This window comes from Phocoena phocoena, chromosome 20 (assembly GCF_963924675.1).
Source record: "Phocoena phocoena chromosome 20, mPhoPho1.1, whole genome shotgun sequence".
In the NCBI taxonomy this organism is placed as follows: Eukaryota; Metazoa; Chordata; class Mammalia; order Artiodactyla; family Phocoenidae; genus Phocoena; species Phocoena phocoena.
The window spans coordinates 5,715,140-5,741,137 of NC_089238.1; the positions used below are offsets into that span (position 1 = coordinate 5,715,140).

Genomic DNA, 25,998 nt, shown 5'->3' on the forward strand with positions numbered 1-25,998 from the left:
TCCTGGTCTGAGGGGGGAGGGGCTGGGGGCCTGGATCCTGGGTCTGAGGGAGGAGGGGCCGGGGTCTGGACCCCTGGGTCTAAGGGAGGAGGGGATGGGGGTCTGGATCCTGGGTCTGAAGGGGGAGGGGCTGGGGGCCTGGGTCTTGGGTCTGAGGGAGGAGGGCCTGGGAGCCTGGACCCCTGGGTCTGAGGGAGGAAAGGCTGGGGGCTTGGACTCCTGGATCCTGGTGGAAGAAACTATTGGGGTTTAATGTCCTGGTTCCTCCTCCCTCATCCACACTCCGGTTTTGGAAACATTTGGTTTTATACAGCTGCTCCACCCGGGCAGGGCGGGGTGAGGGGCTGGGCAGCCAACTGCCCGGCTTCTGAGTGGAGCTCGGGCTGCCACCCCCCCCCCAATCCTGGGGTAGAGGAATCACCCTCCCCTCCTACTCTGGGCTGGGCTCCCACTGGAGGACCCATCATCCTGACATAGCCAGACACCAGGCGGTGGCCTAGGCTCCCGGCAACGGCGTCAGAGACTCAGAAATGGCCGGCCCTGCCCTGGCGAGGTGGGTGGGGTGCCCCTGACTGGGGCCCTGAACTAGCCTTCTTCTCCCTGACAGCCAGGTTCAGGCAGAGACCCAACCTGGTGTGGGCACAGCACACCCTGCCTGTCCTGGGAAACCCAGGGAGTGAGGACTTGGCATCTTGCAGGGGAAAAGCTCCAGAACAGGCTGGAAGAGATAAAGCAGCAGGGAGACATGAGGACTTAGAGACAGAAAAACAGAGAGAAACAGTATGAGAGGGAGAGAGAGTCAGAGAGAGAGAAACACACACAGAGATAGAGCATCAGAGATACACTGAGATGCAGAGAGATGGAGGTAGGAGAGAGATTGAGAGAGAGAGACATACAGACAGATGCAGAGAAAGGAGAATCAGGCAGCCACTGAGAGATCAGGGAGAAACAGAACGTGGGAGACAGGGAAAAATAAAAAGCTAAGGATACAGATAGAAACAGAAAGAAGGAGATAGAAGTATACAAAGAGAGACACAGGCAGAGAAACACAGAGGAAGGAAGAAGGAAAAAAGAGAAGAAGGATGAAAAAGTCGGAGAGAGAAAGAAAGAGGGACACAGAACAAGAAAGTCAGGAGACGGAGAGTCAGAAATTTAGAGACAGACACAAACCCAAAAGGAAGCAGGTAGAAATGGAAGCCAAGGAGAGAGACTGGAACACAGAGAGAAAGAACCAGACAGGGAGATGGACAGAGAAAAGAAGCCAGGGAGACAGAGACAAAATGATAGACTCAGAGAAAGACAGAGACAAAGAGAGAGGAGATGGTCAGGTACAGAAATACATAATCAGAGTCACAGACACAGGGAGAGAGACAGAAGTTATCAGTTCATACTAAGAGGAGCAGAGAGAAAGAACTAGATACAGAGATTTTTTTTTTCTTTAAATCATGAAAGGAAGGGCATGGAAACAATGACATTTATCACTGAGTCTTCTAGTCCTGAGGAGCTGGGGACTCAGACACCCCAGCACCCCTGTCTCTTTGGTCTCTGAGCGAGGCCACTTCTTTTGCTCTGACTCAGTTTCCCAGGCTCCCTGGGGGCAGCTGACCAACAGCTCTGAGTTTACCCTGGAGGCTCTGAGGAGACAAATCCCAATGTCCCAGACCCTGGCACCTATGCACGCGCTCGTGCCACGGGCGCGCGCACGCGCGCGCGCACACACACACAAGCACACGCACGTGGACCCGAATCAATGAGGCACTGAACGTTCAGACGTTCACTCACAGCTCCAGTTCCAGACAGAAGGCCTCCCAGGCCAGCGCACACACAGTCACACCCGCAAGCACTCACGTGTATGCATCTGATTGCATCTGCCAGTGGCCGCCACCAGTCCCCGGGGAACCCAATCCCAGACGGATTCTGAGGATCCGACGGGAGGGGCAGTGTGTGCGGAGACTGAGGTGGAGGAGAACTGGGGAGGCGAGGAGGTCTGGGAGAGGGGGAAAGAGAGAGCCACGCGTGAGAGAGGAGGAAAGAGAGGTCGTGAGAGTAAGAGGGAGGTGGGGAGAAAGAAAGTGATGGAGAGAAATCCAGAAGTGGAGGGAGAGACGAGAGCAGAGAGAGAGGAGAAGAAATCGAGGGGAGAGACGGGGAAAGGAGGGGGTGTGATGGGGGTGCTCAGCGGGAGAGAGAAGGGCGGCGAGGATGGGGGCGCTGGGAAGGGAGGCCTGGCGCGGCGCGGGTGGTAGCGGGAAGCGGGTGGGGCTGCCTGACTCTCCGCCGTGACCTCAGGGCCCCTGGCCCAGCTCAGCCCTGACGTCAGCCCCTCCTCCCGCCCCCGCCCGCGCTTCTCTTCAAATCACCCCCAGCTCTCGGGCAGCAGAGAGACTCGGGGAGCAGCCATCAGGAGAGGAGAGAGGCCCGCCGGACCCACAGCGATGAGACAGGTGTGTGTGTGAGTGCGTGTGTGTGTGACTGCGGCTGTGCGGGCGGGGGACCACCAGCACGTGTGCGACCACGTGTGTGCGGGGAACCGCCAGTGCTGGGGAGCTCGCGTGTGCTCCGGTGCCGGACAGCGCCCCTGTGAGTTGTGTGCCATCCCGCCTGTACGCGTGTCAGATGGGGCCTGACGGTGTTGACCTGACTGTGAATCCGTGCACGTCTGTGTGCCCAGGAAAGGGGGAGGAGAGCTGTGTTTGCTTGACACGGGGCTCTGGGTTTTACTTTCAGGTGTTCAGTATATATGAAGTGGAGCCAAATGAAGTCGCCAATCTCCGGTCTCTCTTGACTGGTGAAAATAGCAATTTCATATGGTTCAGTCTCAACGGTTACTATTTTTTTCTGAAATTTGCATCTGCCCCATTGCTCCAGACCCACGGGTGGGTGTCTGTGTGTTGGTTGCCGCCTGGGCATCTCTTCCTGGTGTTTCTCCTTCCTGCTGAAGGGCGTGTGTCCTGGAGTTCACCTGTGTGGCTGTCAGTGGTGGTGGAGGGGGGCTGATGTCGGTTAGTTTCAGGATCACTAAATTCTAAGGGCAGGTGTCTGGAGTCATCTTTCAGAACATGAGTGTTTTCCTATGGGGGCACGCTCTGTGTGTCTCTCATCACGTGTGAGTATACGTGTGGAGTTGTGCGTCCATAGCCGACACGTGTTATCATGACTGTTGTTGGGTTTAGAACCCTCCAGGTACCCAGCCGTCTCGCTGATGCCCAGCATGAATTGGGCCACCCCCAGAAACTCAGGCAGAGACAGAGAAGGAGGATTCCAGAAGAAATAATACTTGCTAATACTGACCGGTTACTAGAACCAGGCTAAAAGCTGTACCTTAGCTCCGCCCTAGAGAGAAACATAATATAAGCCACATACATAATTTTAAAATTTCTAGTAACCACACTAAAAAGAGAAAAAGAAACAGGTGCAATTAACTTTAATAATAACATTTTCTTTAACCCAAGCTATCAGGAGTCGGCAAACTTTTTCAGTACCAGGCCAGACAGTCAATATTTGGGGTTTTGAGGGCCATACCATTGAGTATTGGCATAGTGAGAAATCAAGCTGTGTACAATACGTAATCAGATGAGCGTGGTGTGCCAATAATACGTCAGCGTAAGGACGCTGACGTTGGAATTTCATATAATTCTCTTTATTTCTTTATTTTTATTGAAGTATAGTTGATTGACAATGTCCTCTTAGTTTCAGGTGTACAGCAGTGTAATTCAGTTATATATATTTTTTTACAGATTCTTTTCCCATATAAGTTATTACAAAATATTGGGTATACTTCCCTGTGCTATACAGTAGGTCCTTGTTGTTTATTTTACACATAATAGTGTGTATATTCATAAAATCTTCGTGTGCCACAAAGTATTTTTCTTCTTTTCACTTTTTTCAACCTTCTAAAAACATAAAAACTAATCTTAGCTTGCGGGGCCGTAGTGAAAAAGGAGGCCATAGTATGCCGACCCTCACTATATATCAAAAATATTATCATTTCAGTATGTAATCAACGCAAAAATATGAATGGGATACTTTACTTTCTTTTTTTCCCCACGTTCAGGCTTCATAATCCAGATGTGTGGCCCATCTCATGAAGATGCTATATTTTCACTGGAGATACTTGATCTGTATTTTTAGATTTTGTAAAATTTAGTTGAAAAAGAAGCTTCACAGACCCTACTTGTTCCAAACAGGCATAGAAGCTTTCCAATAACTGAATTAAGGATCATTATCTAAATTTAAACACTTAAATCGAATAAAATGAAAAATCCAGTTCCTCAGTGGTACGGGTTACATTTCAAGCGTCCTGTAGCCACATGTGGCTGGTGGGTCCCTTATTGGACAGTGCAGCTCTACAACTTAGTGATTCATTTAACTCATCATAAGCCCAAGAGATGGGAACTGGTGACAGAGGAGGCGGTTTAGCATAGAGGACGGTGGGGCCTAGGACCTTGGACGAGAGAATACACCTCCTGATGCCTCAGTTTCCTTACTTGTAACAGGAGGGGGTAACAGTACCTACCTCCCATGGAGCAGTGCTTGGCACATGGAAGGGGCTAAACCCCCATTTTACAGATGAGAGAACAGAGGCACCTCCTCCCCTTTGATTCTGAGCTGTACCAGCCACATGTACTGGACACCTGGCCCTGCCAGCCACTCCTCCTGGCTAATCAATCCTCAGTTTTGCCATCTGTATGGTGGCAGCAGGAAACACTATCTGTGGCCCGGGGCGCTCCTGAGGAGTAAAGCCAGTATGTAAGGTTGTGGTTTAGTGATTGGATTCTTAGGGTTCAAATCTTGGCTTCTCTGACAGACTTGTGGTTGCCAAGGGGGAGGAGGGAAGGATTGGGAGTTTGGGATTAGCAGATGCAAACTATTCTATATAGAATGGATAAACAACAAGGTCTTCCTGTATAGCACAGGGAACTATATTCAGTATCCTGTGATAAATTATAATGGAAAAGCATATGAAAAAGAATATATACGTTTAACTGAATCACTGCTGTACAGCAGAAATTAACACAACACTGTTAGTCAACTATACTGCAATAACAATTTTCTTAAATGCAACAAACAAAAAACTTGGCTTCTCTGCTTTCCAGGCAGACCTTGGGCAGGTTGCTGCATCTCTGTGTGAGTCAGTTGCCTCATCTGTAAAATGGGGATGGTAATCATAGTACCTACCTTATAGGGCTGTTGCGAGGACTCAAATAAGTTAGTTCCTATGAAAGGTTTAGAGCACTGCCTGGCGCATATCACATTGCATTCTCTTCTTTTAGATGTATATTAGTATTACTAGTATTATCTTAACACTGAGAAACCTTTATGAGATGAACCATTATTTTCTGTGCCACTAAGAAGGAGGCGGGAAACCTTTGTTAATTAAACTGTGACACTCCACTGAGTGTAATCTTCGTGGATTTAAAAGCTGTTAAAAATGTGAAAAAAAAATGTATTAGAATCAATTGAAGCAGGCATTCAGCCTCGATAACTGTTTGCCACATTTATTTTCGTTAATGAAAATAACTTTGCAGTACCCAGGGGATTTTCTTTACGAAAAGGGTATGTTATCACTGGCCTGGAAACAAAACCCAGGGAGGGGGTTCTTTCCCCTTGGAGGCATTTCAGGACCCTCTTCCCTTTCCTATCCCCTCTCTCCGCTCCCTGGCAGGACGTGCCCAAGCCCAGCCCTGCAGCCCGCCACTGCTCCGGCCTGGCCCGGAGGGTGCTGACCATCGCCTTCGCGCTGCTCGTCCTGGGCCTCATGACCTGGGCTTACGCCGCCGGCGTGCCGCTGGCCTCGGATCGCTACGGCCTCCTGGCCTTCGGCCTCTACGGGGCCTTCCTCTCGGTGCACCTGGTGGCGCAGAGCCTCTTCGCGTACCTGGAGCACCGGCGGGTGGCGGCGGCGGCGCGGCGGGCGGCGGCGCGGGGCCCTCCGGACGCTGCCACGGCGCGCAGCGTGGCGCTGACCATCTCCGCATACCAGGAGGACCCCGCGTACCTGCGCCAGTGCCTGGTGTCCGCGCGCGCCCTCGTGTACCCGCGTGCGCGGCTGCACATCCTCATGGTGGTGGACGGCAACCGCGCCGAGGACCTCTACATGGTCGACATGTTCCGCGAGGTCTTCGCCGACGAGGACCCCGCCACCTACGTGTGGGACAGCAACTACCACCAGCCGTGGGAACCTGCGGCGGCGGGCGCGGCGGGCGAGGGCGCCTACCGGGAGGTGGAGGCCGAGGATCCCGGGCGGCTGGCGGTGGAGGCGCTGGTGAGGACGCGCAGGTGCGTGTGCGTGGCGCAGCGCTGGGGCGGCAAGCGCGAGGTCATGTACACCGCCTTCAAGGCGCTCGGCGACTCGGTGGACTACGTGCAGGTGAGTGGAAGGCACCCGAGGCACTCGGGTGGAAGGCACGCGCCGCATCCGTGGCCCTAACACCCCGAATCCCACTTCCCTCGGATCCCTCATTCAATCTAGAGATTAGAATGAACCTCTTCTTTCCTTCCTTTATTCATCCACCCATTCCGTGGAGAGATTCTTTCCTTCCCTCAATCATTCATACGCCCATTTATCCACCTGTCCAATAGGGAGATCACGCATTTATTTTTGTTCATTCATTTATCCACTCAACGAAGAGATTTCTTCCTTCTTTCTCTCGTGTCTTCGCTCATTTATCCATTTGATGCGGAGACTTTCCTTAACTCACTCATTCACTCATCCATCCGTTTACCCATCCATTCAACATAAAGATTCATTCATCCATTCTATACAGAATGTCTCCCTCCCTCTTCCCTTTCCTTCTTTCATTGTAGTCCTTTTTGTTCTTCACTCATTCATTCATCTAATCAGCCAATATAGAGCTCATTCATTCCTTTATTTACTCACTCATTCAATGCAGAGATTCCATCTTTTCTTCATCTAATGTAGAGATTCTTTCTTTTACTCATTCGTGCATCCATCTGTCCATCCAATACGGCGATCACGCATTCACGTATTCATTCACTTATCCACTAAATGTAGAGATTGGTGCATTGTGTTTCTTCCCTTCCTCGTTCGTTCAGCGTTGAGATTCTCTTGTCCATTCACCCATCCGTTTACCTATCTATTCAACATAGAGATTTATTTGTTCACCTTGGCGGCGTTCATTCATCCATTCAATGTAGTGGTTCATTCATTAACGCACTGCCTTGTTTTTTTTTTAATGGCTGCACGACAAATTTCCGCACATGTGGCAGCTTGAAACAAAACACATTTATTGTCTCAGAGCTTCCACGGGTTAGGGGTCTGGGCAAAGCTTAACTGGATCCTCTGTTCGTGGTATCATCAGGCTGCAGTCATGACGTCAGCTGGAGCTGGGTTTTATCTAGCGCTCAGGGACCTCTTCCAGGCTCATGTGTTTGTTGGCAGAATTTGTTTCTTTGCCATCATAGAACTCATGGCAGCTCGCCTCCTCAAGACCAGGAAGAGAAGGACTTCCCTGGTGGCGTAGTGGTTGAGAGTCCGCCTGCCGATGCAGGGGACACGGGTTCGTGCCCCGGTCCGGGAAGATCCCACATGCCGCGGAGCGACTGGGCCCGTGAGCCATGGCCGCTGAGCCTGCGCGTCCGGAACCTGTGCTCCGCAACGGGAGAGGCCGCGACAGCGAGAGGCCCGCGTACTGCAAAAAAAAAAAAAAGAAAGAAAGAAAGAAAGTGACTAAAAAATTCAAAGTTGTGTTCAGATTGGCTGCAGAGTGTCCCAGCTGCTCCCCTTCCCTTGGTGCCCTCCCCTCAATTACCAACCCCATGCAGGGATCTCGGCTGACCCTGGTCCCTTCCACCTGACAGGTCTGTGACTCAGACACGAGGCTGGACCCTGTGGCACTGCTGGAGCTGGTGCAGGTGCTAGACGAGGACCCCCGGGTAGGGGCTGTTGGGGGCGACGTGCGGATCCTTAACCCTCTGGACTCCTGGGTCAGCTTCCTAAGCAGCCTGCGGTACTGGGTGGCCTTCAACGTGGAGCGGGCTTGCCAGAGCTACTTCCACTGCGTGTCCTGCATCAGTGGTCCCCTAGGTGAGCAGGGGTAGGGCTTGGGAGGGCCATGGATGGGGCAGAGAGGGAAGGGAGAAGGGGAGCCAGAATGGATGGAAGACGTGATTGAGATTGGGGACAAAGATGGGGCTGGGGCAGGAACTGGGGATAGGGATAAGATTGGAAGCTGGAGGTGGGGATGGCTTTTGGTGTTGGGAATGGGCTGGAGAAAGGCTGTGGTTGGGGATTGGGATTGGGGCAGGGGGAGGGTTTGGGGAAGGAGAAGAGATGGGTTTGGAGTCAAGGACAGTGTTGGTGCTAGGTTTAGGGTTGGAGATGGGTTTTTGGATGAGGATGGGTAGCGGATGGGGCTGAGAATGGATGTGAGATTGGGGATGGGTTTGCAGTCAAAGTGGGTGTGGGTCAGCAACAGGACTGGGGCAAGTTTGGGATGGGTGTGGGGGTGAGGAGGGATTTGAGGTTGAGAACAGGACTGGGGCTGGAGTTGTCACTGGAGACGGGTTGAGAATGGGATTAAGATGGTTAAGGATGGGGTTGGGATTGGAGACGAGTTGGTTTGGAGCTAGGGCTGGGGATGGTGTTGGCAACAGGAGAGGCTGACGCTCCTGTACTCCCCTTCCGCACCTAGGCCTATATAGGAACAACCTCCTCCAGCAGTTCCTTGAGGCCTGGTACAACCAGAAGTTCCTGGGCACCCACTGCACCTTTGGGGATGACCGTCACCTCACCAACCGCATGCTTAGCATGGGCTATGCCACCAAGTAAGCCGAGGGGACAGGGTGTTTGGGTGCGTGCAGAGGCCAATGAGTATCCACACGTGTGTGTGTGTGTGTGCCTGTGCTGGAAACTCTCCAAACCTAAAGTAAATTTCAAGTGAGCTTTTAGGGGAGAGGAAAAGAAGCCATATGGAGCACAAGTGGCATTTGTGTTGGATCAGGGAGCAACACCCAGTGAGACTTTAGGGGAGAGTGGAAGATACCATAGGGGCATTTGCATTGAACCGTGTGACCCAGTGGACCCTTCTAAGTAGGGCAAGGTGAGGGTGGGAATTCCACCTAGAAGGTACAACCTCAGATGGGGCAAGATGGCTCTACCACAGAGAGCACGGATTACCCCAATCTGTGGGGAGAGAAAGAGATCGATGGAGTGGGATCTCACTAGTGAGAGAGTGAGTGAGAAGATTCAAGTGGGAGAGGAGGGGAGTGCCTCAACTCTAGTAAGTGCTTCAGGAAGAAGAGGTGTGATTCAATGAGGCTCGGTGGGTGTATGGGCTAGACCAGTGAAGTTCAGGGGAAAGGGATTTCTATGAAGTTCGACTCAGTGACAGCACCAGAGACAACTCGGGGTATACCAAGGGAACCCGGGCATTCATTCACTTGACAAGTATTCTTTAAGTGCTGCCGAGGTTTTCAGCTCTGGGGATGCAGCAGCAAACAAAAGAGATGCAAATTCATGCTTACATTGACTGGGGAGACAGACAATAAATAAAATACGTAAGTAGAACATACGGTGTATTAGATAACGATCACGTGAAGGTGACACATAAAGCCAGGAAGTTTCCGGATAGGGAGTGAAATGTTAAATTAGGGTAAGATAAGGATGGGCGGGAAATAATGCAGCAAGGGAGAGAGTGTCAGGAGAGGACAGAGTCCACGGGGGTGGGGCTGGAGGTGTCCACGCATGAAAGGCTTGTGCGCCACAGTGAGAACTGTGAACTAAGATGAGGGAGCCACGAGGAGGGGGTTTGAGCAGAGGGGTGGCATGTTGCTCTAACAGGATCCCTGCAGCTGTTTTGAGTACAGACTGCAGGGAGGAAGAGGATTAGCAGGGAGGCCACTGAGGATGCCAAGTGACACAGGGGAAGGAGACTGGACACCGTCAAACAGTGCCCGCGGGGATAGACTAGTTTGACCCCTCCTAACAAACTGACTGCTGGAGGCCACCTAAGGTCATGCTCCGTACAAGCGATTCTAGCTTTGCGTGGGCTGGGCTGGAAACCGGGGAGGGATTGATTAGTAATGTCTGGCAGAGCCACTGGAAGGGAGCTTGATGGTTCCATGGAGAAGCTCTAACGCATGGGTTACCCTAGGTAGGAACCATGCCTGGCTTGTTCCTCACCATGGTGCCTGCCAAGAATAGTATTCGTAATAGACTAGTGATAGCATTAGTAATACCACAGTGATAATAGTAATGCCAGTAGTTAGATTAGTCATAATAAAAATAGTAGTAGTCGTTATCATCTATTGAGCAAGTACTATGTACTGGTCCTAAGCACTTAGCGTTTAATCCTCATCTATTAGGTAGGAACCATTTCTGACCCCATTTCACACAGGAGAATGAGACAGGCTGGGACCTGGGACCTGGGGCCCTTCACTGCAGTGCTTGCGCCTAAACAACACCTCTCCTCCAGCAACAAAATACAAAGAAACTATAAGAGACTAAAAATAACTGCACACATACGCGGTTGGGGCAAATTATGAACAACAAGATACAAAAAGGCCCAAACTCAACCGCCACTTCTGAGGTGTGGGGAGCAAAAGCAGGGTCCTGCGCATGCGCACGATCCCTGCCTACGGCACCACCAAGGCGCTGGGCAGACCACCTAAGCTACCCCCTCCAGCCCACCCACAGATCCGCCCCGACCCTCACCCCGTGGAAGGGACCAGCTCGTCCCCGTGTCCCCTCCCCCTTCCCCCAGCGAGCCAGGGAACCTGTTACTTGCAGCAGGAGTCCCAGTAAAGCCTTACTGGAATTTCTCCTCTGGCCTTTTATCAATTTCTACTGATTAAAGAGTCCAAGGACGCAGGTGGGCATCAAGAACCCCGAGGCCCACAGAGGTCGAGAAAACTTGCCCCATGGCCATTTCTGGCTCCCGCTCTCTGTCCGGGGGCCCCAAGGAGAGCCGCGCTGACGGCCCTGCCTCCTCCCACCCGCCCAGGTACACCTCGCGGTCCCGCTGCTACTCGGAGACGCCCTCATCCTTCCTGCGCTGGCTGAGCCAGCAGACGCGCTGGTCCAAGTCGTACTTCCGCGAGTGGCTGTACAACGCGCTCTGGTGGCACCGGCACCACGCGTGGATGACCTACGAGGCGGTGGTCTCGGGCCTCTTCCCCTTCTTCGTGGCGGCCACGGTGCTCCGGCTCTTCTACGCGGGCCGCCCGTGGGCGCTGCTCTGGGTGCTGCTGTGCGTGCAGGGCGTGGCGCTGGCCAAGGCGGCCTTCGCGGCCTGGCTGCGGGGCTGCCTGCGGATGCTTCTGCTCTCGCTCTACGCGCCCCTCTACATGGGCGGCCTCCTGCCCGCCAAGTTCCTGGCGCTGGCGACCATGAACCAGAGCGGCTGGGGCACGTCGGGCCGCCGCCAGCTGGCCGCCAACTACGTCCCGGTGCTGCCGCTGGCCCTCTGGGCGCTGCTGCTGCTCGGGGGGCTGGTCCGCAGCGTGGTGCGCGAGGCCCGGTCCGACTGGAGCGGTCCCTCCCGCGCGGCCGAGGCCCGCCACCTGGCCGCGGGGGCCGGCGCCTACGTGGGCTACTGGGCCATCATGCTGACCTTCTACTGGGTGCGGGTGCGGAGGCTCTGCCGGAGGCGAGCGGGGGGCTACCGCGTCCAGGTGTGAGTCCAGGTGCGCGGGGCGCCCGCTCAGGGGGGTCCGGGGGCGGCCAGAGGAGACCTACCAGGGTCCCCGGAACCACGAACTTGCCGGGTGACCCTCTGGGCCTCAGTTGCCCTCCTCTGTGAAGTGAGGGGCTTGACCCAAGACTCTTCAGCCTGGACTCTGTGGGGGCTGGCAACTCTGGGTCTCTTGGGAGGGGTATTTATTGAACAGGGTGTGGGTTTTTAGGGGTGGGGGGGAATGGGCCCCCACATGCTGTCCTGTGGTCCCCGATTTCTCCCTGTTATTTAACCTCCATTTGTACTGTGTGATTAGGATATAATAATTTTATTTTCTTCCGAGCCTACCTCCTCCGTTCGTCTTCTTTTTATTTTTTTTTTTGAGAATTAAGGGGGCTGAATGGTTGAGAACTGGGAATTCGTGGCTCCATCTGGGGTGCCAGCTGTTTGAAACTAGACAGGATACCCTCCTTCCTCGGAGCCTGGACTCCCTCTTTGGAACGTAGTGATAGGGGTCCCATGGGTCAGGGTTGTTTTGAGGGTGGAATTTCTCAACTCTTCATTCAGATACTTACAGAGCACCTACTATGTACCCGACACCATCATCTCATTTCATTCATTCTTTGATTCAATCGGCCACAAAAACATTTATCAATTTCCTGTTGAATTCCACACACTTTGCCAGGTTTGCAAATACAGAAGCAATTAAGAGGCAGAATTTGCCTTCCAGGAGCTCCTAGTCAATTAAGCAAAGAGACTGTGATCCCTAGTGAAGGATACCCAGACACATGCCTCTATGACTTCTGGTGTCACAGAGGTGGGACGATTTAAATTATGAAAACTATTAAAGATTAGAAATTCAGTTCCTCAGTTGCACTGGCCACAATTCTGGTGCTTCATGGCCACATGTGGCTGGTGGCTGCCATACTGGACAGGGCAGGTCTAGAACGTTTCCATCAGGGCAGAGTTCTACTGGACATTGCTGCTGTCCTGACCCCTGTCTTTTCTTTCATATCCGACATGCTGACCCGTCAGCAGATCCCACTGGTTCTACCTACATGACAGATCTAGGACCACCGCTCCTCAGCTTCACCGTCACTGCTTTGTCCCCGAGCTGCATCTCTTCCCTGCTACCTCATGCCTGGACTACCACCTAACAGTGACCTCTGCTTCCACCCTTGCCCCCTACGGTCTGTTAGCCATGCAGGAGCTATGTAAATCAAATCAAATCATGACATTCCTTGGCTCAAAAACCACCATGATCTCATACGGAGGAAAATCAAGAGCTTAGGGTGGCCAAGGTCCTGCATGAACTGGTCCCCTGTGTTCTCTCTGACCTCACTGCATACTCATTTCCTAAAGCCCTGCTCCCAGTGGATTGAACTCCTGGCTGTTCTTCCACACACCAGACACACCCCTGCCTCAGGGCTTTTGCTCCTGCTGTTTCTTTTGCCTGGAGCGCTCTTAACACATATATCCACATAGGTCATACCTCATCCCCTTCAAGTCTTTATTCTAGGGGCACCTTCTTGGGTGGGGCCTTGTCCAAAGATCCTATTGCTACCCTCCTCCCCCTGACATCCCCTATCTGTTTCCCTGCTTTATTTTCTTCATCACATATATTATCATATGCCTTGGTGCACATTTTTACATAATTTTCTTGTTTATTTTTTGACCATCGATGAGAATCTAAACTCCATGAGGGTGCAGATTTTTTTTTAATTAAAGTACAGCTGATGTACAATATTATATAAGTTTCAGGCATACAACAGATTCAATAATTTATAGATTATACTCCACTTAAAGTTATTATAAAATATTGGCTATATTCCTTGTGCCGTACATTATATCCTTGTAGCGTATTTATTTTATACATAATAGTTTGTATCTCTTAATCCCCTCCGCCTATCTTGAGGGTGCAGATTTTTGTCTGTTCTGATTTCTTCATTGCTGTGTCTACAGTGCCTTGAAAATGCCTGGCACATAGTAAACGCTCAGTAAATATTTGCTGATTGAATGAATCAGTGAAGGGGAACACATCGGTGAATAAGAATATAAAGGAGCTTACCTTTTAAGTGGGGAAGACACAAAACCAAATTAAAAAATAAGTTTACATTAGGTCTGAACACGTATAATGCACAAGCTAAAATAGGGGGATGTTGGGAACTCCCTGGTGATCCAGTGGTTAGGGCTCAGTGCTTTCATTGTTGAGGGCCCGGGTTCGATCCCTGGTCAGGAACCAAGATCCACCAAACCTCGTGGCACAGCCAAAAAAAATAAATAAATAAAAAATAAAATAAAATAGGGGGATGTCATGTGGGAGGAGGGGAGTCGTCAGAGGTGACATTTGAGCTGGGACCTGTGCAATGAGAGGGAGGTGGCTTTGTGAGGTTCAGAGTAAAGTCATTTCAAGTAGGAAGAACAGCATGTGCAAAGGCCCAGGGACAGGACTGAACTTTGCATGTTCAAGGGACAAAATAAAGAAGGCCAGTGGGGCTAGAGAGTGAAGAGGGGGAGGAGAGGGAGGTGGAGTCAGGCACATAAACACAGTGTCCGCCCACACAGCCTTGTCCTGGAGATTAAATGGGTCAATGCATGTAAAGGCCATTCAGGGGAAATCATAACTGAGTTAACTAGACAAAAAAGGGAACATTATTCTAGGCAGAAACTAGTATGTACCCAGGTCCTGGAGAGAATGAGAAGAACCATGATGAATACAACGAATGAGCAAAGGCCAGAGGAACTGCAAGATAGAAAGATCAAGGGGGAAGAGAGTGGGCTGGGACAAAGTTAACCGGAACCTTGGGGGCCTTTGGAGGCCTTCGCAAGGAACTGGATTTTGTTCCAATGGCAGTGGGGAGCCACTGAAGGGTTCTGAGCAGAGGAGTGACCTGATCTGACAGACTTCAGAATATCACTCTAGAGATTGGGATTGACATATACACACTACTATATATAAAATAGATAACTAATAAGGACCTACTGTAGAGCACAGGGAACTCTACTCAATACTCTGTTAATGATCTGTATGGGAAAAGAATCTAAAAAGGAGTACATATATGTATATGTATAACTGATTCACTTTCCTGTACAGTAGGAACACAGTATTGTAAATCAACTACAGTCTAGTAAAAATTAAAAAAAATAAAATCTTAAGGCTTCCCTGGTGGTGCAGTGGTTGAGAGTCCGCCTGCCGGTGCAGGGGACACGGGTTCGTGCCCCGGTCCGGGAAGATCCCACATGCCGTGGAGCGGCTGGGCCCGTGAGCCATGGCCGCTGAGCCTGCGCGTCCGGAGCCTGTGCTCCGCAACGGGAGAGGCCACAGCAGTGAGAGGCCCGCGTACCGCAAAATAAATAAATAAATAAATAAATAAATAAATAAATAAAACCTTAGCCAAAGTAGCAAAAAAAAAAAAAAAAAAAATCACTCTGGCTGCTTTGTGGAGAATGCACTGCACTGACACAAGCCTGAGCAGAGGCAGGGAGGCCAGTGGGGACTGGCTGCTGCAGTGATCCACACAAGAGACGGTGGCGGACCACAGAGAGAGAGCATCTCCATGAGATATTTAGGAATTGAAAAGGCTGAGATCTGGAACTAGATTGGAAGTGGAGGAGGAATTAAACGCAGCTTCGATCTCTGGTTGAGCAGCTGGGTGGATGACGGTGCCCTTTATGACAGCAAGAAAGTCTGGGGGGAAGAACAGGCTTTCAGGGCGATATCAAGGACTCTTTAAGGGTGACTGCTGCAGGTGGAAATGTCCAGGATGCTGCCAGAAATCCGGGGAGGGGTCTGGGCTTGCACCTAAAGCCTCATTACAGGACGTGCACTGCGACAGCTGCGCCTATTACCGTCGTTATGGGGGCATGGGCACCTGGGCATCTTTGGGGTGTGCCACTCTTCCTCCTATGTTAGTAGTGACCACCTTCGAAGATGAAAGAATCTAGAGAGCTGAAATAGATTCTTTATTTTAGGGACGGAAATAGGATAAAAAAGATACCTTTGTTAGTCGCCGCTGCAGTACCATCGAAAGAACATCCTGGGGAAAAAAGGAGATGTTCGTGTGTGTGTGTGGGAGAGGCTGGGGGCCAGAAATCTGGGTCCAGGAGCCTAGGTCCCAAAGGTGGGTGATAGGGCTTGGACTCTTAGATCTGAGAAAATAGGGGTTGGGGGTTATGACTCCTGGTCTGAGGAAGGACGGGGTGGGGGCCTGGACTCCTAAGAGGGTCTGGCGACTCAGACTTCTGGATCTGAGGGAGGAGGGGCTGGGGACCCAGACTCTTGGGTCTGGGAACGGAGAGCCAGATGCTGGGATTCTGGGGTCCCAGGGACTCACCACGCCAGCACGGTCGCACTGGCTGAGGCTAAGGCCACAGCGGCCGCGAGCAGGCACTGATTGCCCGGCGTTAGAGCCTCGGGCCTGGCCAGCAGCTCGCCCAGGCTGGGCGTCCAGGGTTCGATCATCTCCCCCTCCCGTGGCGTCCAGCGCAACACTTCCCGAAAAGAGACCTGGAGCTCAGTCTCCCCGCGCGGTGGCGGACCTGTCACTGCGGGGACGCGCACGTCAGCCGGGCACGAGCCCCACCCCTCACGTAGCCCCGCCCCTGCCGCGCAGCTCCGCCCCGCCCGCACCATTCAGAAAGAAGTAGAGCCGCGCCAGGGGGCGCTGGTCGTGTGTGATCACGCAAGAGAAGGTCCCGCGGTGCGTGGGCTGCACCGGCCGGATCCGTGCCAGGTATCCTCGGGCCCGCGGAATCTCTCGGAAGTAGGACAGGTCCTGAGTCCGGAGCTGCGGGACGCTTGGGCTGGAGCGGCGAGAGGAGGAGGGCCCCCAGCCCCGGGCCCAGAAGAGATTCTCTCCGCCCTGACTCGCCAAACCACAACGTAAAGCCCCGCCCCCGAGCTAGACCGCGACTTTCTGAGCCCTGGCCCCACCCTCAGCTCTTATTCGCCGATCTTTCACGCATAGGCCCGCCTCCTAAGTCTTGACTCCGCCTCTTGGGCCTAGTATTTGCTCTCCCGCCGAAAACTACGGATAACCCACCCCTGAGCTCTGGTTCTGCATTGTGAGCTTGCCCCTTACCCTTAAATGCCGAGACCCTCCCCTTACACGAAGTCTGAATCTAGACCGAGTCCCACCCTCTGCATCCTGACTCCCCATCCTCTAGTAAAGCATAACCCGCCTCCCGTCTTCATGCTGGACCCTCCCCGACTCACACCTCCTCCTGCGAACTTCCAGGAATAGGTGATCTCTTCCTTAGGCAGCTGGAAGTTCACAGTGCAAAAGAACATAGCCTGATGACCCCGAGTCACCGTCAAGTCCTGAACTGAAGACAAGTCCTCATCACCGCCTCGGCCCGCCCACGTCCGGCCCCGCCCCCAGACCACGCCCCCTCCGCACTCAGCTCCCTTTTCCAGTTTTTCAGGTTTCTTGCCCTTCAAGGCCACGCCCCTCACCTGGGCAGTCTAACGGGAGGTCGCAGACCGTAGAGTAGCATCCTCGGCAGCGGAAACGCCGGGCGACCTCCTGGAGTCCTATGGGACGGGAACGCTGGATCTGGGCGCCATCTGCCTCCCCTAGTCCGGGTCCCTTCGGCCACCTTAAGGTCTATTTAACCTTGGATTCTACCTGCCAGACAGAATCTGGGCCCCGCCTTCCCTGTGCTCATTGGCCAGCTCTCACCACGCTCCAGCCTCTAGGATCCCTATTGGTTTGCTTTGGTTTTCGGACCCGCCTTTTATGAGGTTTGTGAACAATACCTGGTTTACTTACTTTTCCCCGGGGCTCGTATTGGCCCCCTTCGGATCAGAGGCTCACCCGTCCTTTCCCATTTGTCCCAGGTTTCGACCCCTACCACCCCGCTTCCCCCGCAATTCTGAGCTCTGAATGATGTGCTTACCGCAGGGACGGATGCAGGCCTGGACTGCGGAGAGAAAGCAAGCGTTACTACCCTGGAAGTCGCGGCAGGTGCCCACCTGAAGTTCCCCTAGAGGAAACGTTTCTGGGCCGGATGCATTCCTCCAAGAGGACAGAGCCAGGCCTGACGCGGTCCACCTAGGGGGCGGGACCAAGCCTGCAGCATTCCACCTGTAGGCGGGGCCAGGCCTGCAGCATTCCACTAAGAGGTCAGGCACAGGCCTGCTGCTAGCGTCTAGGACGGGGTGGGGGGAAAAGGGTGGCAGGCCTGCTGCTCTCACCAAGGAAGCAGGGCCAGTTCCGGTGTATTCCGTCAAACGGGGCGGGCTTAGATCCTGGGCGATGCTCGGAGGGGACAAAGTCTAACTAGGGGGCCTGGTTAGAGGTGTGATCAGGCTGGAAGTAGCCCCTAAGGCGGCCCGGTTGGAAAGGAAACCTTTCAGAGTGCACAGGGCCAGACACAGAGATACAGGGAGAGGCCCGGGCTAATCTGGGACAGGACCGTCCTAAGAAGCGTCCCAGCTAGAGATAACCTTCCGTCGGAGGGGCGGGGCCGGACCCAGAGTGGTCCAAGCAGAGGAAGAGGCTGTGTCCCGAGTGAGCCACCAAGGGAAGCTCGGCTCAGAGAGCGGGCCAGGGGTTTGCGCTGAAGGGAGCAGATGGGGGTCTCGGGAGTGGGGTTTTCTAATTGTCTGTGCCTGGGGGAAGGAGATGGTCTATTTTACCTTCTTTAAGCTGTGATATAACCTTCTGCATTTTCTCCGCGGCATGAGGAAAGGCAACCCGAAAGGACCCTGGAGGGTAGAGGGAGTCCTTGTAGTAAAGACTCTTCCCGAAGACTGGCCCAGCTTGACAGGACTCGCTGTCATCGTGCCTGTGCCCCTCCCCCAGCCCCTGTCTACCCCAAAGGCTGACAAATCCCCAAATCTCCTTCCTTCTGCTGACTCTGGACTAACCTCTCTGATGGAACCCCTCAGCATCATCTGTGTTATCTTGTTGAGGGGAAAGGGGAGGATAAAGATCACATTTCTTCCAAGGCCTATGAGGCTCTATGGTCTGGCTTACTCTCCCTCTCTACTCCATCCCTAATACCCACCTTTCATTTCCCCTAATATGAAAAGAGCCATATTCTCTAGCACTTCAGGGCCTTTGCACGTGCCACCTTCAGTTTCCAGCACATCTCTACCCCTACTCCTACTCATCCTTCATGTCACACATTGTGCCACCTCCTTAGAGGTTTTCCCTGACAAGTATAATCTAATCCAGTCCCCTATTTTTGTCTCTAATAGTGCTGCATTCATTCCATTATAGCTCTCACCAGTTTGCAAATACATTTTTTTTTTCCGGTACGCGGGCCTCTCACTGCTGTGGCCTCTCCCGTCGCAGAGCACAGGCTCCGGACGCGCAGGCTCAGCGGCCATGGCTCACGGACCCAGCCGCTCCGCGGCATGTGGGATCTTCCCGGACCGGGGCACGAACCCGTGTCCCCTGCATCGGCAGGCGGACTCTCAACCACTGCGCCACCAGGGAAGCCCGCAAATACATATTTTATATATACATAGTGATCATTTAAGTCTGTCTCTTAGTGCTATGTCCTCAGAACCCAGGAGAGGGCCCTGAGTCTTAGAAATAAGTAGGTATAGAATGAATTCCAGGATCCAACTGGAATGGAGACCACAGCTGGAGGCAGTGACCCCAATCCATCCTTTGGATGTGTTATATTTGGCCTGGAAAGTGTTTTTTAAAATGAACCAGTTGCCATCATATAAAATTTGGGAAAAGTCACATAAAATGTTTGGCATCCCTTTAAGAAACTTGGAAGAGCTGTAAGAGAGATTGTATTTCCATGAGGCAGCCTCCCCCTTCAGACAGGGCACACACCCACTTTTACAGAGCTCCCAGCCTCTTCATTTCTATCCCTCTTTCACTCCTCTTATCCCCCTTTCTTTTCTTTCTCTTATTTTTTTTTTTTTTTTTTTTGGCCATGCTACATGGCACCATGTGGGATCTTAGTTCCCCGACCAGGTATCGAACCTGTGCCCCCTGCAGTGGAAGCGTGGAGTCCTAACCACCAGGGAAGTCCCTCACTCTTTTTATGTTCTCGGTCCTTATGGATGTTTGAGTTTTGACCACTGAAATGGCCTCCAAGCTATAATGTTTTGGGGCTTTTTCAAAGTGGATGGGTGGAATGATTTACCCATCATTTCAAAGTGGATGGGTGGTTTTGGAAATCAAGAAACGTGGCAGTATCCTATGGGCTGAATTGTCTCCCTCCCAAATTCATATGTTGAAGTCCTAACCCCCAGTCCTTCAGAATGTAACTGTACTTGGAGATAGAGTCTTAAGGAGGTAATTAGGTTAAAATGAGGTCTTTAGGGTGGGCCTTAATCCAATATGACTGATGTCCTTAGAAGAATAGGAAATTTGGACACAGACACAGAGGAAAGCCAGTCATCTACAAGCCAAGGAGAGAGGCCTCAGAAGAAACCAACCCTGCTGACACTGACTCCTTGATTTTGGACTTCTAGCCTCCAAAATTGTGAACAAATAAATTTCTGTTATTTAAGCCACCCGGTTTGTGGTATTTTGTTACAGCAGCCCTAGCAAACAAATACACAGGGATTGCCAGTTGCCTCAAAATATCTATTTTCTCTTTAGTAACATAATACTGCATTTTAGCTGAGAAAGCACCCTTCCCGGCTTCAGCTAAAAGACTGCATTTCCCAACCTCCCTTGCAGCTAGTTGTGGTCATGTGACTTAGCTGTGATCATATGACCAACTTCTGCTCCTTGAGATTAAGTGCAAATGTCATGTGTGAGTTACAGAAAGCAGGCTTAAGAGAGAAATGGTGACATATTATTGACCCCTTCCCCTTCCTCCATCCTGTTGCCTGAAACTTAGATTTGATGGCTGGCGCTCTAGCAGTTATAAAGGACCATGAGGATAAGGGGGTATACCCTAAGATGGTAAGGCAGAAAGCTGGAAGGGGCTTGGGTTCCCAGGAAAATGGAGCTGCCATACTAGCCTTAAGTGCCTACCTCAAGACTTATTTTTTATGGGAGAAATAAACTTCTAGCTTACTTAAGCCATTGCAGGTTTCTCTGCAATTTAAAACCATACAAAACAGAAGGGAATTGAGAAAATTGGCAAGAGACTGGCTGAAGTGATGATCATTGGGTAGAAGCTGGAGGGGGTGCTGAAGCCAGGAAGCAGGTTCAAAATGAGGGGTCAAGGACTTAGTGGTCTCTCCTTGGCCACAAGGCAGGCATGTGGTCTGGAGATGGCAGGATGGTCGGGAGGATGTGGTCCGAGTCGGGTGCTCAAATGAGAGGCCAGGATGTTGGAGGAGGCATCTAAGGAATATCTGTGGACCAAACCAAATGACTCACGGGGAAGGGATACACCAGTCAGCCATGGGGCAGGGGAGAAGCATGGGAGTAAAGTAGGGATGGAGTGAAATAACCAGAGAGGCCAAGGGGCAGGGGCTATATCAACTGAACCACAAGGGGGCGCGGGTGGATGTTATAAAGTCTCCCCCCAAAGAGGTGCTTCATTAGGAACTTCAACTGTTTCTGATCATCTGGGTTTGAGTCCTGTCTCTTCCAATGATAAGCACACCTGTCACACACCTGAGCTAGCCATCACACATCCTCCTCTTTATGTGACCTCGGCCAAGTATTTAACCTTCCTGATCCTCAGTTTCCTCGTTCATAAAACGGGGACAATATTGGTGTCTACCTCACAGGGTTGGCGGGGAGGATTTAATGTCATACAACATAAAAGCATTCCCATTCCAAACTATGTGCCAGGTACCATTTAATGACCATGTGGGATAATGTCTCTAAGTGCTTGGAATGGTGCCTGGCACACCGTGTCATAGAAGGGTCAACTACTGGTATTACCATCCCCAAGTTTGAGATGGGGAAACCAAGGCACAGAGAGGTTAGGAAGGCAGCCCAAGGTCACATAGCTAGATTTGAACCCAGGTGGTCCAACTCCAGAGCCTCCACATGCGACCACTACCTGTGGTACATACACTGCCCTCCTTGACACCATATTATCCATTCCATGGTTTATATACACTAACAGTGTCACCTGCCACCACCGGGAGCCACTCTGAGTCAGCACGTCCATCTCTCAGGTCCTCCATTTGGGAGAGACCCGGGAGTCATCCTCGATTCTCCCCATACCCCTCACCCCATATATGTCTGGTCCAGACATCTCCTGGGTCCATCCTCCCTGTCTAGCTGAGCCCCAACTTGCCCATCTGGAAAATGGGGCTATAAAACTCCACCTCATAGGGCTGATACAAGGATATCCTTTAGGAAGATAATTAACAAGTAACTCTGCCAGGACTTCACTGGTGGTCCAGTGGTTTAGACTCTGAGCTTCCACTGCAGGGGGCACGGGTTCGATCCCTGTTCAGGGAACTAAGATCCCGCATGCCACACTGCGTGGCCAGCAAAAAAATATATAAACAAAACACAGCATCTTCCATATAAGGGGCAGGTTGGTCTGGGCCCACCTGAACCACCACATCTGGTCCGAGCCACCACTGACCTCACTGGTCTCTCTGCTTCTGCCCTTGACCCATGTGGCCTTAGTCAGACCCCCTCCTTCCTTAAAAATCTTCCAGTGGCTTCCCCATATCAAGAGCAAAAGCCGAAGAGACTGGCTAAAGTGATGGTCACTGAATATAAGCTGGAAAGAGGAGCCACCTTGGCTAAAGTCAGACCAAGGGCCCACCATAGTGGTTCTCAAAGTGTGTCCCTAGAACAGCAGCAGCAGCTCCTGGGAACTTGTTAGCAATGTCCATTTCTGGGCCCCACCTCAGACCTACTGCTCAGAAACAGAGAGAGGGGCCCAGGAGTCTGCACTTTAATAAGCTCCCAGGAGAGTCTGACATACACCGTGGGGCTAGAGAACCACTGGCCCCAGGGCCTTTGCACTGGCTCTCCCCTCTGCCTGGAAGCTCTCTTCCCAGGTTATCTGCATGGCTCTCACTGTCCCCTCGTTCCAGTCTTTGCTCAATTGGACCTTCTCATTTGCAACTCTCCTGATCACCCCAATGGCCACCCCGTTCTGTTCCCCTTCTGTTTTCCTCCACAGCACAGATCACCAACTAACATCAACGGCATTTCACTTGTTATGTTTAATAATCAACATAAGCAACCTGAGGGCAGGTGGCTTGCGGTTTCGGTCACAGCTGTGTCCCTGGTGGTGTTCCTGGCACATTCAATAAATATCTGTGGAGTAACAGCTTCTCCCAGCCTCCAGTCTCCCTCCAGTCCGTCCTCCATGTGGCCCCAGAGGATCTTTCTACATGCAGAGCTGACCCTGCCCTTCCCCGGCTCACAGCCCTGCTCCTTCAGGACAGAGTGTCAAGTCTCCCTGACTCCCAGCTGAACCCTGGATGTCCCCCAGGCCCCTCGCAGTCATTACATCCTCGCCCAGCTGGCCATCTGCCCCCACCCCTGCTCTTCCTCCCAGGCTCCCGGTCTCAGGGATGACCCACTGCCCCCTCAGGCACGGAGGCAGACCACGGACACGGTCCCTAATCCTCCTCTTCCCCTTTTCCTGAACAGCTCATCAGATCCAAGCCCCATCCCTCCTGCCCTTGACTCTCTCTACCCGATTCCCTCTTCTCCACCTTCACAATCCCCACCCCAGCTCTGGCTTCCTTCACAGCAGCCTCCACCCAGGCCTCCCAGCCTCCTCTCTCTCCCCTGCTCCAGTCAGTCCCACACACAGCCCTCGCCAGGGTCTTCTACACTCAGAGCTGGACTTGTTTCTGCTCTTTTCAAAACCTTGTGTGACAAGTTGGCCTAAACCAGGGAGAACAGGCATCTCCTGGAATCTTCCTCCCTCCTCCCCAGTCAGCTCTGAGTTCCTCAGCTCTCCCTTTGGGGGTAGGGGATCCGCAGCTGAAGTCTTCTCCATGCTGGACCCCCCGGGCGCCCCCTGGATAGACGGGAACCTCCTCATGCTTAGGGATCTTTGTCAAAGAAGCTCCGTGGCAAGAGCAGGAAGCGAAAGAAGTAACAGCTAAGATGTAGAAATGAGTGCAGAGCCCCCAGACCACTGACATGGCCAGTTAATGCTGCAAAGCAGTGAGCGCTCCCACCCCCAGTCTCCAGCACACTGCGGGCGTGGGGGTGGGGGGGGATCCTGTGTCACGTGACCACGGTGGCCTGCTGCGATCACTGCTCATGCTGTCCCTCGGTCGCAAGGGTCGCCCCAGCCCTGAGGTCCCTCCCCACCGGCACATGCATGTGTTTCTCTGGAGTGTGTGTCTCACCCACCCCAAGGCTGTCACGTGTGCCTGTCTCCCTTCACAGCTGCCACCTGAATCATCCTCTCTCTCCCTGCTCCTACCTGTCTTCCGGCCCCCTAATAGCCTCACATGTCAAAAATGTGGAATTATTTTGTTAACTGTAGGGAATATGTGTGTTTTATCCTAGAGGACGATCTCTTCCCTGAAGTCTGTCTCACTGGAGGAGCCCTGCCTCTCACTGAGCTCTGAGGCCACCCTGGGAGGCAAGGAGATTGTCCCATCTCTCAGATGGGTAAGTTGAGGCCCAGGGGGGGCGGCGGGGCCGTGATGCATCCAGAATCTCATAGCCAGGAAGAGGGCAAGCCACACAGTGAGGTCAGAACGCACATCTCCCTGATCCCAGGCTGGCTTGAGACTCTAAGTTACTTCTGCACTGTCTCCACCAGCCCCTGCCCATCTCCTCTCCCCGACAAGGCTGCCCAGCTCCCTCAGCTTCCAAGCGTCACCTCCTCCGAGATCACTGTCAAGTTCTGGGCTTTCCCCCCGCACAAACATCCATCTCCTGGGGGCTCCAAGCCCACATCTCCCACCGCTGCCGGGCCCGCCCCACTCACCCTGGGCAGCGGCCACCTCCTGCAGGGAGTGGGTCATCTGGGTGAAGGCGTCGTGCAGGTGGCTCCTTTCATCGTAGTCTGGGGGTCGGAGGCAGGAGCTGGGGCGAAGCGGTTCCCCCAACACCACATCCCCAAAGTGGACCTTCCTCTGCCTCTCTCTGAGTCTCTGGCCCCCGCAAAGCCTCTGTCCTCCCGTCTCTGAGCCTCTGGCCCCTGCAAAGTCTCTGTCCTCCCGTCTCTGAGTCTCTGGCCCCCGCAAAGTCTCTGTTCTCCTGTCTCTGGCCCCCGCAAAGCCTCTGTCCTCCCGTCTCTGAGTCTCTGGTCCCCGCAAAGCCTCTGTCCTCCCGTCTCTGGCCCCCGCAAAGCCTCTGTCCTCCCGTCTCTGAGTCTTTGGCCCCCGCAAAGTCTCTGTCCTCCTGTCTCTGAGTCTCTGGCCCCCGCAAAACATCTGTCCTCCTGTCTCTGAGTCTCTGGCCCCCGCAAAGTCTCTGTCCTCCCGTCTCTGGCCCCCGCAAAGCCTCTGTCCTCCCGTCTCTGAGTCTCTGGCCCCCGCAAAGTCTCTGTCCTCCCGTCTCTGAGTCTCTGGCCCCCGCAAAGCCTCTGTCCTCCTGTCTCTGAGTCTCTGGCCCCCGCAAAGCCTCTGTCCTCCTGTCTCTGAGTCTCTGGCCCCCGCAAAGCCTTTGTCCTCCTGTCTGAGTCTCTGGCCCCCGCAAAGTCTCTGTCCTCCCGTCTCTGGCCCCGGCAAAGTCTCTGTCCTCCCGTCTCTGAGTCTCTGGCCCCCGCAAAGCCTCTGTCCTCCTGTCTCTGAGTCTCTGGCCCCCGCAAAGCCTTTGTCCTCCTGTCTGAGTCTCTGGCCCCCGCAAAGTCTCTGTCCTCCCGTCTCTGGCCCCGGCAAAGTCTCTGTCCTCCCGTCTCTGAGTCTCTGGCCCCCGCAAAGCCTCTGTCCTCCTGTCTCTGAGTCTCTGGCCCCCGCAAAGTCTCCATCCTCCCGTCTCTGAGCCTTTGTTCCCCTCAGTCTCTCCAGGCCTCTCTGGTCCCTCCCTCCACATGCCCCCCTCGGGGCCCTGGAGGATGTGGGGTGTCTCCTCACTGATTTCAGCGTCCTGGAGGCCCTTAAAGGCATCTGTTAAGGCCTCCTCACACTTCCCGAGGTCGGGGCTCTCCAGGCCGGCGAAGATCTGGCAGATTTGGAGGCGCTCATTGTAAGACGTGAAGCAGAGGAGACAGGCCCAGGCGGAGGCCCGGAAGACCGTGAGGGCCACCAGGGCGGACGGCACAGCGCTCCCTGCGGCCAGAAGGGCCATAGCGGAGGGTCTCAGCCTGTGGAGAAGCTGGAGACTTTTGTGAGGTCACAGTGGTGTGGGGGAGGGGCTCCAGATACAGGGTCAGAGGTCGGGTTTCAGTCTCCAGTCCAATGTCAGGCTCCAGGGTTTTCAGGGAGGAAGGGTGTGTCCGGTCAGGGGTCAGGGGTCGGACCCCAGGCTGATGGCTGGGCCGGATGCCAGGCTCCCAAGAACCTCACCTGTGACCCTGGACGTCCTCACAGGTTAAAGGGTCT

At 53.1% G+C, this 25,998-nt stretch overlaps 2 protein-coding genes across 2 annotated transcripts; one reads left to right on the forward strand and one right to left on the reverse strand.

Annotated features, from left to right (window-relative positions):
- Positions 1 to 5,668: 5,668 nt before the first annotated feature.
- HAS1 (hyaluronan synthase 1) lies at positions 5,669 to 11,640 on the forward strand. The gene is made up of 4 exons (XM_065898641.1): positions 5,669 to 6,370; positions 7,822 to 8,047; positions 8,655 to 8,787; positions 10,965 to 11,640. The coding sequence occupies exons 1-4, from the start codon at positions 5,759 to 5,761 to the stop codon at positions 11,638 to 11,640; spliced, it is 1,647 nt and encodes a 548-aa protein (XP_065754713.1). The 5' UTR covers positions 5,669 to 5,758.
- A 3,999-nt stretch (positions 11,641 to 15,639) lies between these two features.
- SPACA6 (sperm acrosome associated 6) lies at positions 15,640 to 25,744 on the reverse strand. Its single transcript, XM_065899166.1, has 9 exons — positions 25,531 to 25,744; positions 24,441 to 24,518; positions 18,277 to 18,345; positions 17,535 to 17,558; positions 17,092 to 17,169; positions 16,852 to 16,961; positions 16,267 to 16,423; positions 15,971 to 16,181; positions 15,640 to 15,673 (listed from the first exon to the last, which is right to left on the reverse strand). Exons 1-9 carry the CDS (start codon positions 25,742 to 25,744, stop codon positions 15,640 to 15,642), a joined length of 975 nt encoding a protein of 324 aa, XP_065755238.1.
- Positions 25,745 to 25,998: the final 254 nt, after the last annotated feature.